The sequence below is a fragment of the Limanda limanda genome, chromosome 10, assembly GCF_963576545.1.
Source record: "Limanda limanda chromosome 10, fLimLim1.1, whole genome shotgun sequence".
NCBI classification, from domain to species: domain Eukaryota; kingdom Metazoa; phylum Chordata; class Actinopteri; order Pleuronectiformes; family Pleuronectidae; genus Limanda; species Limanda limanda.
Window position 1 is genome coordinate 27,172,859 of NC_083645.1, and position 16,484 is coordinate 27,189,342.

The 16,484-nt window shown below is 42.8% G+C and overlaps 1 protein-coding gene across 1 annotated transcript; it reads right to left on the minus strand.

Moving 5' to 3' along the window:
* Window positions 1-5,119: 5,119 nt before the first annotated feature.
* On the minus strand, window positions 5,120-13,979 carry LOC133011299 (complexin-2). Its single transcript, XM_061078994.1, has 3 exons — window positions 13,925-13,979; window positions 6,064-6,239; window positions 5,120-5,317 (listed from the first exon to the last, which is right to left on the minus strand). The coding sequence occupies exons 1-3, from the start codon at window positions 13,953-13,955 to the stop codon at window positions 5,120-5,122; spliced, it is 405 nt and encodes a 134-aa protein (XP_060934977.1). The 5' UTR covers window positions 13,956-13,979.
* Between the last annotated feature and the right edge of the window lie 2,505 nt (window positions 13,980-16,484).

Sequence of the window (16,484 nt, forward strand, 5' to 3'; positions counted from 1 at the left end):
ATATGAAGCATCAGAGATTATGATGTCCTGATCATTTAATCTAAAAACATTTAATAGCAACCTGAGCAAAACCAGTTTAACTTAATCAAGAGAAATGTCTCAAAGATTTACTTTATGATGATTTATTAGACTTGATATTACCTGAAACTCGACATAAGACTTTTTTAAACTTGAGCTAAAACATTGCATGATTCCAATAAAACTCAATAAAGTCTCAATAAGTTTTTAAAGACAAAGCGAAGAATAAAAACACGGGTGAGCTTTTTATAAACCTTTTTTTTTATTAGTGTTATGCATTGAATTTCCAAAAAGAATGATTCATTTCTATTGATGAGACAGTTCTACAGTGATTGGGCTCCACACATAATATGTGACATGCAATTAAAGGAGAAAAATAGCAAAAAACAACTCATATTATTTTACATTCTTAACCTCTGCACCCTGAAATGATTTTTCACCCTGAAGTAAAAAGAAAGACCTTCTTGATTCAGGTCACGGAACTTGGATAAAAAAACGTTCCCTTTCCACTGTAGAACTAAAGGGTTCCTGCCAGGCACTGGACCCCGAACACTGTGGTGGTGATGGAACCTTTCGACTCGACCGTCCAGTCGATGGCGTCGACTCCTCGGACGCCGTAGCGTTGCCGTGGTAACATTTCAACGTATCCTAGTGCAAATGCCAAAAAGACTGGAATGTATTCAATGTGTTTGTCTTCACAGTAAAAGTTGTGCGGGAGGGAAAGTTACCGTGGCGACCAGACGAGCTTCTTCTTATCGGCGAAACGTTCACCGAGTCGGAGACGCTCATTTGTGGATGTCGTGGCAGGATTCAAGCGATTCTAATATTCATCAGGTCACGAGGAAATGTGAGTCAAGAGGCAAACGCTACGGCGTCGTCACCGCGTTCAGGGAAAGTGAAGCCGCGTCTGGTGTTGGATGAAACATACACGTTTTTTATTCTAATATATTTTATGCATCACTCAATGCATTTCATTAAACTCACACACATCTATGCAATCTTCAGCAAACTGCCAGTATAAAGTCTTTTGTGTTAATGTTTCTATTCATGAGAAGATCACCGAACCTAAAGGGGAGTTTCTGCTTTCTGTTTTCTGGAGGGAGGACGGATCTCAGATCTCTGAATGTTTCCGGGCTCCTGACAACAGAACGTGTTTTGATAATCCAGTTTCTCAGTCGCAGCCTCATTGGCTCGAGTCTCCCTCGAACAAACCAGAATCAACTCATCGGTGGTTTGAGCTTCTGAGTCGAAACGCTCCAGAGGAAACGAGCCGTTTAACGTCCTTTCATTTCTCAACCCACTCGTGTGGTTTCCCTCAGTCTCATTCACCCACTTCTACCTCATACATACCTTCCTAATATACAGTTTATACAGTAAAATAATACCTTCTCTCTATCACCTCTACTCAAAGAAACAACTTCTGAGTCTCACACTAAACCGAGAATGAATCGAAACTGGAAAAACACGGCGCTCTACAAACAACGAGGATCTCATGCAGATTTAAACGAGGACACTAACGAACCTCCCACACATACGACATGGTAATAGCCCTTTTCTCTTTTCTGAGGCAGAGACTCAGAGACTCTTCTACACACAGAGGACGTATGGCTGTGGTTCCCATGAATTTAAGCCTAGTCCAGGATTAATGTCCCTGTGTCCCTGCACCTGGGCAGGTGGGAGGGTACAAGGCTTCTGGCCTCGGGTGCAACAGGAATGTGGTGAAGCGATAATTGACTCGGAAACGGAAACAAACTGCACTCGTCTCTAGTTCTGCTCGACAACCTCCTCGTGCATGAATCTAACACGATGAGGAGCAGCTGCTTTAAAGTAAATCCCTCTGCAGGTGAGTCTCCTAGAGAGACACGGAAACATGCACGATGAACAACTACATTAAAATATAAAGGGAGAAACGCGTCTAGTACTTATGAGGTTAGACATAAAGCAGATATTTTAGTTACAGTCTCTAAGTTCTTTGTTTTTAATTGCACGTCTCTCATTTTCTTATCCAATGCTTCCAATTCATCGATGTTTTCAGGCCGTGAGCACAGAGGACTTTCAAAAACGTCTTGTGTATTGTCCCGTTGCTTTTAATATTCTGAACAGCATAGAGCATAAAGTTCAAATCTGTTGCTAAACTCCCAATGATCAAGTGGTCAGATAGTTGTGTAACTGTGGGACAATAGTGACCATTAAGACCATTAAGACCACTAAGACCACTGTTACGTCCCAGAGCTGGTCTCAGGTCAGAGGAGAGACAGAAAACCAGATTGAGGACTTGAGGGAATCTAACAACCTCACTGAAAAACCTTTGTCTGCAAATTTCATCCGACATCTTCCAGTAAAACTACTTCCTCACTTCTGTGGTTCACACGGCTCCAGTTTTTTGTAGTGACCACATGAAACTTTGTGTCTCTATAACCGAGCTCCTGTGTGATCACGGCCCTGAAACCTGAACCTGAACCTGAAGAACCCAGAACCCTGAACCTGAACCAGCTCCTCCCACCGCAGCCGATCTTTCTGGATCCAACACAGATTCTGTTGCCTGGAGACTTCCACAGAAACAGGGAATGTTTGTCTCGGGACATTTGGTGGATTCTCTTCTCTACCAAACACACGCATGCTCAACATTTGAAAAGGAATGTATGAAGTATTTTTTTCTCTTAGACATATGGCAGAGCCGGGGAGCAGCCCCAGTTTCTGCCTGTGCACAAAGTCGTTCAAAGACACATTAACGTCGTATAAACCGGGACTATATGAATCGACGACATGGTCTCACGTCACAGACACGTAGAAAGACGCACACGTAGAAACACACACACACACACACTTACAGTACACGTAGTACACTGAGACAAGTAGAACAATGGCTTCTCTTTTCTACGTACATTTTCCTTTTTTACGTATACATTAGTATACACGTTTAAAGATACAAGAATGTGGAGGGTTCACAAACAGATATGCAGATCTATGTTTTATACAGAAAACAAACATGAGACAGAAAACTTTCAATGCAGAAATATTCTCTTCTTGTCATTTTTAATTATTGCGATCTAAACGATATGGCTTTGTCTAGTGAAAGGTCCTATCTGAGCGAGGAAAGGAAAAGAAGGGAAACGTTCCCGTGGTGATTATGGACGACTTCAACGTTTAATCCTTTGAGTTGTTCCAAGTTATGAACTCACGGAAAACAATGTCGCACAACTGACCGGTGAAAAGCCACCGGGTCATCGAGGAATAACCAACATGCGTCGTTTTACCAAAACATTTCCATAGATGAAGCTAGTTTCACTCCATGTACAGCACATATACTTAGACGCTATCGGACACATCACTACGATATTTCCTTGGATTACGAGATGCAGGACACGGAATATAATCGTCTCTTAACGAGCTCTTCAGGCAGTGAGATGCGACGGCACGAGGACCAGTTAGTCTACGGTTTCATCTTCTAGTCGTAGTTAGCCACGGAATACTTCTGCAGGAAACAGGCGCGTATGGTTTGAGTTTAGCGTTGGTCTTTGGGATGCATGCACACGCTGTAACGGCTGCGTCGCTCCCATGCGCCTCTCGCATGCAATAACAACCAAGCTCGGTGGCGAGGAAAGAAATGGAGAAAGGTCTCACCAGTATTTCTTTGGTCTCGATGTGGACGAACTTCGGTCAAAGTAAACTTATGCGTTTCAAAGATGAGGAGAAAGTTTAACTGAAATAAATCACATTTTCCTTTTTTGCATTGAAATAAATTGGCAGCACGTTCACAACAATACAAATAAAAATAACCAGACGTTTGCATTCAAGTGAAAGAAAGAACAAGGAAAGAACATTTATAAAGAGTTCAAATGAAAAGACACGTCACAGCAACAGTCAAGTGTTTGATGTAGAACCGACAGATGGTGCGACAGAAATAACAACACACACAGAACCAGCGACTCCGACTGTTTCCCAGTGGCCGAGGCTTTGATTGTCTATGGGAAACTCACAGAACTCACGATGACTTGAGCTGCTTCAATCTGTAATTTCAGACTTAACAGCAGTGATTTATTTTCCAAATCAGGGTTTTTAAACACGGTCAAAGAGTTGTTTACTTGCATGAAAGATACTTTGAGTCCAAATTGGTAAATTGAAATGAGTTCTCGACGTGTTCCAGACCTTGAGTTTTATTTTTCTCAGAACGTCGAGCCTTAACAAACCAGAGGTGGAAGTGGGAGATAAATGGAACTTCTGTCTTCAAACGGATCTTTGGAAGCTCGGAGCCGGTGAATTGTGTTTTTTAAGTTGTTCTGAGGACGGTTGAGTCTTCAGAACGTTGATGATGAATCATCCAAACTCCAAATCAAATACATGAAAGTGTCCGATCTTGTTTCTCTGAACGCGTGTCTACTTGCTCCCGACGACTCCGATGAAACCCTCATTTACAATCCCTCTGCAAGAGGAGGTGATATGAAGGCACATGTCCTAAAAACTCAAATACTGATTTCATATATATATATTTTTTTTTAATATAAAGACCTACACCAGGTTCATAAAAGTAGAAAACACCCATTGAAACAAAGGACACATGCTCCATCTACTGGAAAACATGGTGGCAGTGGAAAAAAACCACAGAGGCAAGAAACACACACACATGTCCACTGGCCGTCAAAAGGGAATCCTGTCCTCCATTGGTCGCCATCGCTTGGCAACAGATGATGAACAACCAATCGAATTGTCTGATCCTAACGGGTAGAAAACAAAAACGAGGAAAGGACAGAAAAAAGAAATCACTCTAATCGTAGGAAATGTGCTAAGTGGCAGTTGAGAGGTTGTCGGCAATCGTGGTGAAACAAAGAGACGCCATCGCCGAGGAGTAGAAAAAAGAACGTAAACGGTTTCTAGAAAGGCAGTGAGTAGCCTCTAACAGTTTGGCAAGAACCCCCCCCCCCCTCCCTCCCTCCCTCCCCCAATGACTTCTACGTCCCCCAGATCTACGCTCCGCCCCTTCCTGCGTAAAACCTCCGCTCGTCAACCTTCATCCCAGAGATCCCTCCTCCCTCCGCCCCACCGCCCGGGCCACACTGGGCCCTGGACTCAGGACTGGTTGGACTGGTTTCTCTCGGTGTCTTTACTTCTTGAACATGTCCTGCAGAGGTCCGGGCAGATACTTGAGCACCGTGTCCAGGATGCTCTCCTCCTCTTCCTCCTCGTCGTCTCCGCAGCCTCGGGGGATGGCCTTCTTCGGACGGGTCAGGGAGCCCTCGCACGCCTGCTCCATCGCCGCCTTCTCCTCCGCCTCCTTCTCCTCCTTCTTCTTCAGCCCATACTGAGCGGAGAGAGAGAGGAGAGGATGAGGATACGTGCAAAGACAGGAAATAAGGTGTTAAAGGGACGTAACATGCATATTTTACCACAGTTGATATGGTTCCTTGGGGTCTAAATGAAATGTCAGAAACATATTTTGGTCAAAAACCCTGTCTGAAACAGACCTCCTCAGATTGACCTGTTTTGAGGCGTATCGTTTCTGACATAGAGGAACCACAACAAATCACGGGAGTTGTTTTTTTTCCAGAGTTTTGGGGACTGTAGAAATGCCAGATACCCAAATTAACGTGTAGAAGCACTACAAAAGTGGAATTTTCATTGTATGTCCCCTTTAAGGGATATCAGTTCTTCAATTGTGGTCCAATAAGTGTTATTAAGGTCACAGATTTCAAGGTGTTCATGAGAAATCATATTCAGGAATAGGATGAATGGACAGACGACCTGAAAACCTCATGGCTGTGAAGGCCGTGGTTTTCTCTGGCCACAGCTAATAAAACATTTCAGTTTTATCAGTGGAGCAGAAACATGCTGCTGCGTTGACTCATCCCTGGATTCCCCATCAGAATAAAACACAAAACAATATAAAAAGAACGAGGTTTCACACGTCCTCGGCTTTTTCAGTGACGCACATCCAGAACTTTGCTCTGTGACATGAGGAACAATCTATTACCAAAGCATCAGAAGCTTCTCAGCAGTTCAGGAACCCTCAGGTTGTTCAGCTCTTACATTGGAGACGTGTTTGCTCACCTTGTCCCTGATGGTCTGCCGAACCTTCTCCCTCTCGGCCTCCATGCGGGAGTGCTTGGCCTTCCTCTCGTCCTCCTGCTGCCTCAGCGCCTCCTGACGCTCCTCCTCCTTCTTGGATGCGTCTGGGTCCTCCTTCTCCTCCCCACCCAGCATCTTGCCCATGTCTTTGGTGGCACCTGCACAGGAGAAACATGGACAGTTAGATTCCACATTGCTAAGATTGGGCTACAGACGAGTCAGGTCTAAATATGTTGATGTGGTTTTGTGGCTTTTGTGAACATATTTGGTCACATTAAGTTCTTATGAATACAAACATTATTCCTCCTGTCAGGAACTAGCTAAATTCAAACTATACAAATGAAAACACAAAACAATGAACTCTGTCTTGTTCCACTATGACAACACAACGTCAGCAGTTTTGGGGATTATACGGCAACAGGGTTTTTCCTGAGGATCCTTGAGGCGTCTTGGAAAACAAGAAAAGGAGACGAGCCAATTGGAAAAGCTTCAAGGACCCAGGAGACAGAGGAAGACACTTTGTTCTGTCCGGTGTCGAGCGTCTGTCGGCTGCACCTGAAGCTCAGCGCCGAGCCACCAGGACTCAGCACGTTCAGGAAGTGATCTGAGCCTTTAGAGAATCTGGTCACTGCAAACGGAGGATAAACTGAAACAGGATATACAGTTATTTAAACTTCTGGTTGAAATGAGAAGTCACTTTAACTGATTAAACTTCTCGAATGTGAGAATTTGCTGCTTCTCTCTGTTTGTACCTTAATTAATTGAATATTAAGAAATTAAAGATGTTGGTTGGACGAACAAGCAGTTTGACAAAATCACATTTGAGTCTGGGAAATTATTTCAGGTTCTTCCCACAATGTTCTGACACATCACAGACTAATTAGTCAATCATCCTGACTGGCTGGAGGTTCCCGGGTCTCCCTCCTCCACACCGGTTCCCTCACTATCTCCTCTGCTCTTACACCAGCTTCTCCTCTTCCTGTGAGTCAGAGGCCATTTTGCAGATGTGAAGGCGACTCCCTCCGGCCCATCGATGTGGCCGGTGTTACCTCCCTGTGGTCGATAGTAAATACAGGACCACCTGAGCGAGTATGAATTATGGATCTTCCAGCAGAGAGAAAACTTCATCAGGGTATTGATCTGCCTCTCGGAGACTGGTGAGCACGGAGCCTGGTTCTCCGCCTTGTTCTCCGTCCGGTGCCTTTCCACAACCGCTGCTCCATGTGAGAGGAGAGTGATGAGGAAAGAATATAAAATACAAATAGCAGCGTGTTTTCTGCAGAGGATTTTTTGCCTTAAAATATAAAATATGGAGGTTTGAATCTATAACTATTCTGATTAAATCCCCCTCCCTCCCAAAAAATATAAACTGTGCCAGCAGTTATTTTATTAAAATTGCAAAACTCTAAATTTCTAGGTAATTTTGCAGTTGTATTTTCTGTTTTTAACTCAAGGGTTGTTGGTCCCAAACCATGTTTCAGGATGTAAGACACATGTGTAGAGCATGCTCATTCGTTTATGGAGCTTTAATGTTTGATATATTTACATGTATGTGCACTATTGTTTTATATGTTATTTAATAAGTTAAACATTTCTGGTTTGCTCAGTTAACTTTACCTTACCTTAACTTACCTATAAATCCCTTCGCACATAAATTGTAAAGTGTGAAATCTACTCCATGAATTCAAGAAGTCTGCTGTGTGGCTTTTGTTCTGAAAGTTAACGACTGAAAGAGAAACTTGGGAGCCGGAGAGGTTATTAAACATTAATGGTTCAATCATTGCTATTGATTTCCTCCCTATGAACCCTGGGAGATATACTGTGGTGGTTCAGTGTGATGAGGCCGTAAAAAACCTGAGTTACATCAGAGTGAAGCCCAGTGGAGTCAGGAGAGGATCTTGAGTGAATCGCTCTGAAGAGTTGTGGCTTTAAGGAGCGGACGGGTTCCTTCTGGTGTTTGTGAGTTTGCTAATTGCCCTTCAGCCTTGTTTCATCCACAGCAAACCTGGAGATGACAAATTAGCTCACCGTCGGGGGGGAAATGTGAAATGGTTCCCCTGAACACACAGAGGGGGGGGGGTCCGGGTTAAGGTCACACTGTCCATTCAGGAGACTCACTTGTTTTGACACAGACAGACACACAACATATTGTCCCTGAATTATGCATAGACGTGTGTTTTCATGCACATAAAGGGCAAGTGTGCTCATGTGGTGGTGAGACACACACACACACACACACACACACACACACACACACACACACACACACACACACACACATCTCATTTTGCCAGGCTGTACCTTCCAGATCTAATCCCAGTTATTGGCTTCACCCTGTTCGTCACCAAACGTCCGGCTCCACAGAGAGAAGCCGGATGTGAGTGAGGTGGTGATGAGGAGGAGATGTGAAGATTCAAAGCTTCTATATTGTTGTTTTGTTTTTATGTACAGCGCACCAACCACACCATGGCAATTTCCAATATATGCAAATATACGTGGCAATAAAAATAATACGACATCTGTCTGTTTGTCCTGTTGGAGTCTGTCCGTCCCTGTCACAGACGACAGGAACAATTCTGCAGAAACGTTTTAACCTTGTTCAACTTTTGAAATGAATTGAAAGCTTCAGATTTCTGCTCTTTGTGTTGCTCACGTTCAGGTTAATTCCTGTTTGCAGAGTTTAAAGCGACACCAGCGTCTCTGTGATGCAGAACCAGCTGGAGATATGTTTGCTTTCACTGGAAACCAGATAACATCATGAGTGTTCACACTTGTTGTGAAACCACAGATCACACTGGACGACAGGAGCCATGATGCTCACGAGTACTGTGATAAATGAAATGAGAGAATCCTCTTCTCTCCAGAGAGGTGGAGCATTTACTCTCTGACCCATCAGTGTCTCTATCCTTCACATGATCCATTCATCCGTCCCCCTCCTCCGTCTTTTTACCGTCCTCCCTCCTCCTCTGTTTCTGTTTCCCTTTCACTCGAGGTGATATATGATTGTCTTCTCTTCCCTCGTCCTCCTCCACTTGTTTACTCTCCTCCTCCTTTTCTTCTCATCTCTTTTCTTCAGAATTTCCTCTCCAGCTTTCAGCCCTTTCACCACAGAACCACACACTTTAACACACTGACATCGTCCGCTCCTCGTCTTTCCTTCGCCGTCTCATTCCTCCACTCCCCCCCACCACCCCCCCCCCCACCCCCCTTCCATTAGAGGCCAGCTGACAGATTTGCACGACAGACAAAGGTGAGCGATTCCCGGCTAAGTGCTCAAACGGCCGCGGTCCTCGAGTTGCTCGTGCAGTCGCTCGTTACTTCATTCAGTCGCTCCGTGGCTGCGTCTTTGTGCCGAAGAGGATTTAACACACAAAGGCTCTGAAGAGGCGGAGATATGGAGGCATTATGGGTAAAGAGCCGCTTCCTTCACCAGACACACAAACAGACCAACACTCGGCAGCGGGCAGTTACCGTGGATACGATTTGATCGGTGGTGTAGATTTGGTCGAAGCTGAGACAGTGAGAGTGAAACCTGCGATTAGGTGGAACTGAGCAGGTTTGAGCTGAATGGAGTTTTAAAGGATGAATTACAGGGAGGTGTAAAGAAATTAAAAGGACATAAATTTATGTGAAGCATTAGAAATGTGCTCAGTTAAAAACTCCTGATGACTACGATGATTGAGAAAATCTTTCTTTTGTGCTCTGTTAATATTTATAATAATATTTTAAGGATATAGCAGCTTTACGACACAGTTACAACGATAAATCTAAATTTATAATTAAAACTATGGAGATATTGGTGCAGAAATATGAGAAAAAGTGCAACAAATGAAAAACAACTTTAGAATCAAATGAAACACTCCATTATGAATAAAATAATCATACAATAAGATCCAAGATAAGCATCATTTGAATATTAAAATGCTTTAAGGTACGAGATATCCTCTGTCTTTGGTTTTTCATGCACAGAGGCAGATGAGGTTAAATGTTTGCCGATGGATCCTGTGGCCGATGTTACTGGAGCAAGTACTCGGAGGTCAAGAGGTTAAGTAAATCCTCGTCCGGAGCCGAGGCCACCGAGCAAAGACGGGTCTCCTGAACGAGAGGATGTCACGTAATGTTTATCTGACGGAGCAAACTGGGCTACGACGAATCTGAGCCACTGAACCCTTCATCACTGGAGCAGAGATCCACTCAGAGATGGAGAGAATGTAACAGGGAGAGGAAGACAGGATGAAGTGATAGGTTTCTATTGAAGATTGAGAATGAAAATAAAGGATATGCCATTTTTAAATAGGAAATTAAAGTGGACTGAGTTGATGTGGAATTACTTTTCATATTAACATGCTTATTTACTTGCTTGATTTCTGCAGGATTTCTTAAGTTTTGCAAAAAAACGTAAATACAATAAACGTATAAGAAGAAAGGTGAAAGTTGAGCTGAGGAAAGACAACGAGAGTGAAGACGGTTCAGAGACGAAGATGAAACCGAAGTCTTGAGAGAGAATCATCAAACTAATGGACGAGTTCCGCTGTGAGACGACGCCCTCATAGGACACGTGAGCGCCTGGACCGGGGGGGAAATCAACCACATGGATCAGAATGGGACGGCTTCACGGTTCCATCTCTGCTGAAGTGCTCTTGAGCTGTGGTTTGGTGTGAAGCTGTGTCTGTGTCTCTGGTCAACTCATCAAGCTGCCTGTGGCTTCCTGTTATCGCAGCGTCCTGCTCATCCTCACCTCGCCACACAGGAAATGAAACGAAGCTCCGCCCGCCGGGTCTGGACCAGCTCACGCAGATGTTCCAGAGATTATCTCAATATTATCTTTTATCTGATTTTTCTTTATGAGAAAAAGGCGAAGTTCACACGATTGATTTCCCCGTAATGTCAGAAAAAGGAAGGAAACAAAATAAATGATTTGATGTCGTCGACAAGAACAAGGATCCAGAGTCTCAGAAGTTACATCTTATATGTAAATAACAAATTCTCTATTGATTCAGAAAAACCCTTTGACAATTTATTAACCTGAATCTTTGGTCATATCAAATATCATATATCATATCAAAATGTAAAAGTATGGAAAGTTAGGAATTTAGAGTCTAATGAAAGTTTCTCAAACAAAACATCTGTTCAGCGGCTGCAGATTGTTTCATCTCCGCGGCTCCAACACAACATGACAACACAATGAATCCGATTTCTAATTAAACAAACCAGTAAATGCAATCTGTGGCCTGGGGCTGTGATCTATAGCTCAGTCTGCAGCGCTGGAGCAGTCAGGGGCTGGTTAACTACTAATGATGTTAGTGAGGGTGTGTGTGTCTGTGTGTGTGTGTGTGTGTAAGGGTGTGTGTGTGTGTGTGTTTGTGTCAGGGTAAATTAAAGAAAAGTTTGAGTGAAGTTAAATTGGACACAGAGACTTTGTGCACATTTATTGTAAATGGCAGCAGTCAGGTTTAGATTCTGTTTTCCGACGACCAGAGACAAACACATTCAAACAAAGACTTGTAGCTAAAGCCACATTTTACATTTTCTCACTTACATACTTGTGATAATTACAGATTTCGAGTCGTATCTGTTAACATACAGTGAAAAAACCCTACTCTCTTATGAAAACCCATTTAAATCCACAAGGCCCAGATTTTATTTTAAACCTGTAGTTCACACACTCAAAGATATCAGTTCTCTAAATATTAAAAACAGCTTTCATGTCCCGTCCTGCCACCAGGTGCTGAGCTAAAACGCGACATTTACCAGAGTAATACTTCAATTTAAAATCAATAAACCAAAGCAGACATTGTTTTGTGTGTCTGACAATCTGTTTGGTTTTTCCTCTGATATCATTTCTATGCATGAGAGCATCTGTCGTTGGATTGATGCCGGGACACGCCCACTTTAACACAACACGCCCGTCAACGCCAGGACACCTCATCTCAAAATGGCCTCAATGACCCACGAGAAGAAAAGCACAAATGAAACCTCATCTGTGTGTGTGTGTGTGTGTGTGTGTGTGTGTGTGTGTGTGTGTGTGTGTGTGTGTGTGTCCTTCCCCTCGGTGCATGTGTGTGTCTGTGTGCGGCTGCTTGTATACATATATTCAGGGATGGCCAGCTGTGTCCCAGTGAAATAAATGCCAGTCTGTTCCAGGAGAAAAGGTCACAGCACTAGACCGAACCTCCACGGGAGGTAAATTACAACACTTCAACCTGGAATAGATGGATAGAGGGGGGGTGGGGGGGGGGGTGTAGGAGGAGTGGGGTAGTATAAAGTAATTGGAGGCTGTGGGATGAAGGGATACGAGGAAAGAGGGGTAGAGAGAAGCAGTAATAAATGGTAAGATGAAGAAAGGAGGGATGGAAAATGGAAAATAACATTGGAGCTGAACGGAGAAAGATGGTGGAGAAAATATGGCAAGAAGCATGTGGGAGAAAATAGGAAAAGAGAGAGGGATGAACAACGAAAAATGGATGGAGACTGTAATGACCAGCAGGGGGCGACTCCACTGGTTGTTTCTATAGAAGATTGAAAGAAACTTCTCTTGATTTAATGAGTTTATGTCTCAATCTCTTGTTTCCACCTCTGATATTAACTCTCTAACATAAACTCTATGTTAATGAGCTCATATCGTCACGGTAACACAAGCGGGCGAGCGACTGCACAGGGAGAGAGAGACGAGAAGATTTAAGAGAAGGAAAGATTTAAGAGAAGGAAGAGAGCAAAGAAAAAACAACGGAATGGAAAGAGGAACAGCTGAAAAAAGGATGCATATATGAGTGATGGGCGAGGGAGGGAGAGAAAGAGAGAGAGAGAGAGAGAGAGAGAGAGAGAGAGAGAGAGAGAGAGAGAGAGAGAGAGAGAGAGAGAGAGAGAGAGAGAGGGCTGCAGCCACTGAGCTGATGAAAGTAGATGAGAGGCTTGATTTAGGAGGCTTTGACCTTTGACCTCTGCCCCCCACATCTGATGGATTCACATATTGGCTTCTCCGATATAATTAATTTAAATATATTTAAAACAAAACAATAGATTCTTCACCTCCGATGATTTAGCGTTTGAACCACAAGGACGTTCACCTGAGGATTTCCCCAAATTAACCAAATTCACCAAATTAACCAATTCAACCAAATTAACCAAATTAACCAAATTAACCAAATTAACCAAATTAAAAATCAACCAAGGCAACCAAATAAACCAAATTAACCAAATTAACCAAATTAACCAAATCAACCAAATAAACCAAATTAACCAAATCAACCAAATCAACCAAATTAACCAAATTAACCAAATTAACCAAATCAACCAAATCAACCAAATCAACCAAATCAACCAAATTAAAAATCAACCAAGGCAACCAAATAAACCAAATTAACCAAATCAACCAAATTAACCAAATTAACCAAATCAACCAAATTTACCAAATCAACCAAATTAACCAAATCAACCAAATTAACTAAATTAACAAAATCAACCAAATCAACCAAATTAACCAAATCAACCAAATTAACCAAATCAACCAAATCAACCAAATTAACCAAATCAACCAAATCAACCAAATTCACCAAATCAACCAAATTAACCAAATCAACCAAATCAACCAAATCAACCAAATTAACAAAATCAACGTAGTGAACTGGTTAATTTATTTTCCCGACCCACCAGAGGTCCCACCCCCCCGGAGCACAACAGAAGAAGACTCTCCTCTCTTCTCACACACCACAGTTACCACGCTGCCCTTGAGCAAGGCTCTCAACCCTGAATCGCTCCAGTGAAGCTGCTCAGTGTGAGACACGCCATCGTTTCTCCTTCATCTCCCACGTGAAGAAGAGGAGGAGCCGGGTTTCTTACTCACCACCTAACGCTTGCTTCATCACAAAATCCATGGTTGCAGCTGATTGGTTCAGTTGTTGTTGTCAGAGCCGAAGAGAGCTGAGCATGTAGCCACCGGGCCGGAGATCTTCCTCTTCCTCTTCCTCTTCCTCTGTCCTGATGCTGCACCTGAGAGAGAAGTTGAAATATGCATTAAAAACAACCTAATAATCATGTTCATATCATCGATTCCTTGCTGCTGTAGCGATCTCCTGCTTTAGGGAAGTGTCTCATCTCCAGCTCGTCACTGACGGCATCGACAGCTCTGCAGTGGAACCCGCGGTATCGGACCTTGTTACAACAACAGATAAAACAAGAGATAATGGGATCTTCTTAACACGCTTTGCCCCCGTGACAGGAATCCTGTTCAGGAGAAGCACTGGAATCGATCCCGAGGCCGAGTCACTCATCTGCCGGCAACTCCAGAGCAGCGGATCAATCAGCTTCTGTGGCCAACGGCCCATACATAATTCATGGCAGAATGAAATGATACGATATGTTTTGTGTTTCTCTCACATACGTGACTCACATCCCACACGTGTGCTTGTATGTTCAGAGGAATCAGCTTATATCCACTCATAGAAACTCACACCGAGGGAAATCATCTCAAACGCAACAAATCCAAGTCACGTCCGTATTTGCTCATCCATATTTCATAAAGTCCGACAGTCTCAGTTTCCCACTTCCTGCCTGTGAAGAGGATCTCGTCATGGAGCTTCCTTTGCCACGTCCCCGGAGGAAACCAGATCTGACATGTATGTGCAGCCCGGAGGCTTTCGAAAACCTGTCGGTGTGTGAAGAGTCGCTTCAACACATAGAGCGTAAATAAAAATAGACTCGATCGCCCCCCCGCCTCCTCCATGTTAGCAGAGGAGACAAGGACCAAACTGCTAAAAAATAAAACATATCAGTCAAACTGTCAATGGTTCCTTTAAAGGTTCAGAACCTCAGACTCTTGTCAGAACTAACGTGATACTGCGACTCTCTATGCTCCTCATATACAACAACACACACACAAACACACATGTACACAACCAGACAAAATCCCATTAACAGCACACAAATGCTACACACTGAATCTTGTGTGTGAAGAGTAAACTGTGTGTTTGTATAATTTGAGTTTTCTACGGATGCTTCATGAACAACAGACAAATAAATGAGCTGCAACTGGAGGTTAGATGTAATAAAATAGATAAATTATAAAAAACTATGTGAAAACTTATGAACGTTTATAGTTTTGTGGTAAATCACAATAATGTTTAATCATTTAAAACTAAAAATTAAACTAGGAGCAGTAATGAAAAGCTTTAACACCACTGGTTGTTTGTATGAAAATGAATGAATGAATTAAATAAACCCGATTTGAATCATTTTGAAAGAACATCTCTCTCCTCTCTCGATAAAGGAGAAAATATTTCTCTTTGTAAACATCCCAGTATTCACAGCGAGAGGTCAGAGGTCACTGTCAGATTCCCCATTCTGCTTTTATACGTGTGAGACGACAAACGACAGAAAGCAAAAGAGAAAATGTGAAAGAAGAGGTTTTCTTTCAAATGCATTTAGAGCCAAGGTTGTGTTCCACTGTGTGTGTGTTTCATTACAGTGTGTGTGTGTGCGTGTGTGTGTGTGCGTGTGTGTGTTTGTGTGTGTGTGTGTGTGTGTGTGTGTGTGTGAGTGGGGCCTGGCAGCAGAACATTTCTCTTTTCGTTACAGAAACAGACTCAAGGACACGTTAATGAAATAAAGGAAAAGATTCTGCGTCAGACAAGGACATCTGGTAGAGAAGGAAACAAACACACACACTCACACACACACTGTAATGAAACACACACACACACACACACACACACACACTCCCTCTTGACATTAGAGTCACAGCCTGTTATCAAAAATCCTTGAATCTGCAGCCTTGACTTTTTCAGGATTTGTTTCTCTTCACATTCAGATGAAGTTTTATAAAATGTTCCGTTTTATGATGAGCATTGAATTTAGTTTTGATTCCCTAAAGAAGAACAGAATCAAACTTCTCTCCTCTACTGGAAATCAACCTGTTGTAAACCTCGATGTTATCGTGCTTCCTCCACGTTCCTCCTCCTCTTCACCCTGGTTCCTCTCACTCGTCTGTCTCTCGCTCGGTGGGACGTCTCTCATCTCTCCATCCTTTCTCTCTTACTAATTATCCACCTTCCTGCTTTTATTGCTGCTTTCGCTCTCGTTTCCTTTCTCCGTGTACAATGCAGCTACACAATACACCCCCGACTACACACACAGACACGCACACTATCTAATGCGTCTGCTTTTTATGGCCTTTTCTACAACATGTAACAATGAACTGTTTTCAGTGTAATGTCACGAAGGCTTTTATCAGACATTAACTATGGAAAATGTAATATAATATAATGTTTTAACAGATTCAAGGTTCTTTGAGGTTCGAATTGATCAGAAAACCCTGAATTAATAGATAAACTCACATGTTTCACGTTCTGAACTTCAAACTTTGCTCTAATTTATTGTATTTGATGTTGAAAATGATTTTAGAATCA

Coding starts and splice junctions, on each gene's coding strand:
- LOC133011299 (XM_061078994.1), bottom strand. CDS start 13,955: ATGGATTTTGTGATGAAGCAAGCGTTAGGTG. Junction 6,240..13,924: donor GATGAAGCAAGCGTTAGGTG/GTGAGTAAGAAA, acceptor TCTCCTGTGCAG/GTGCCACCAAAGACATGGGC. Junction 5,318..6,063: donor GGCAGACCATCAGGGACAAG/GTGAGCAAACAC, acceptor CTCTCCGCTCAG/TATGGGCTGAAGAAGAAGGA.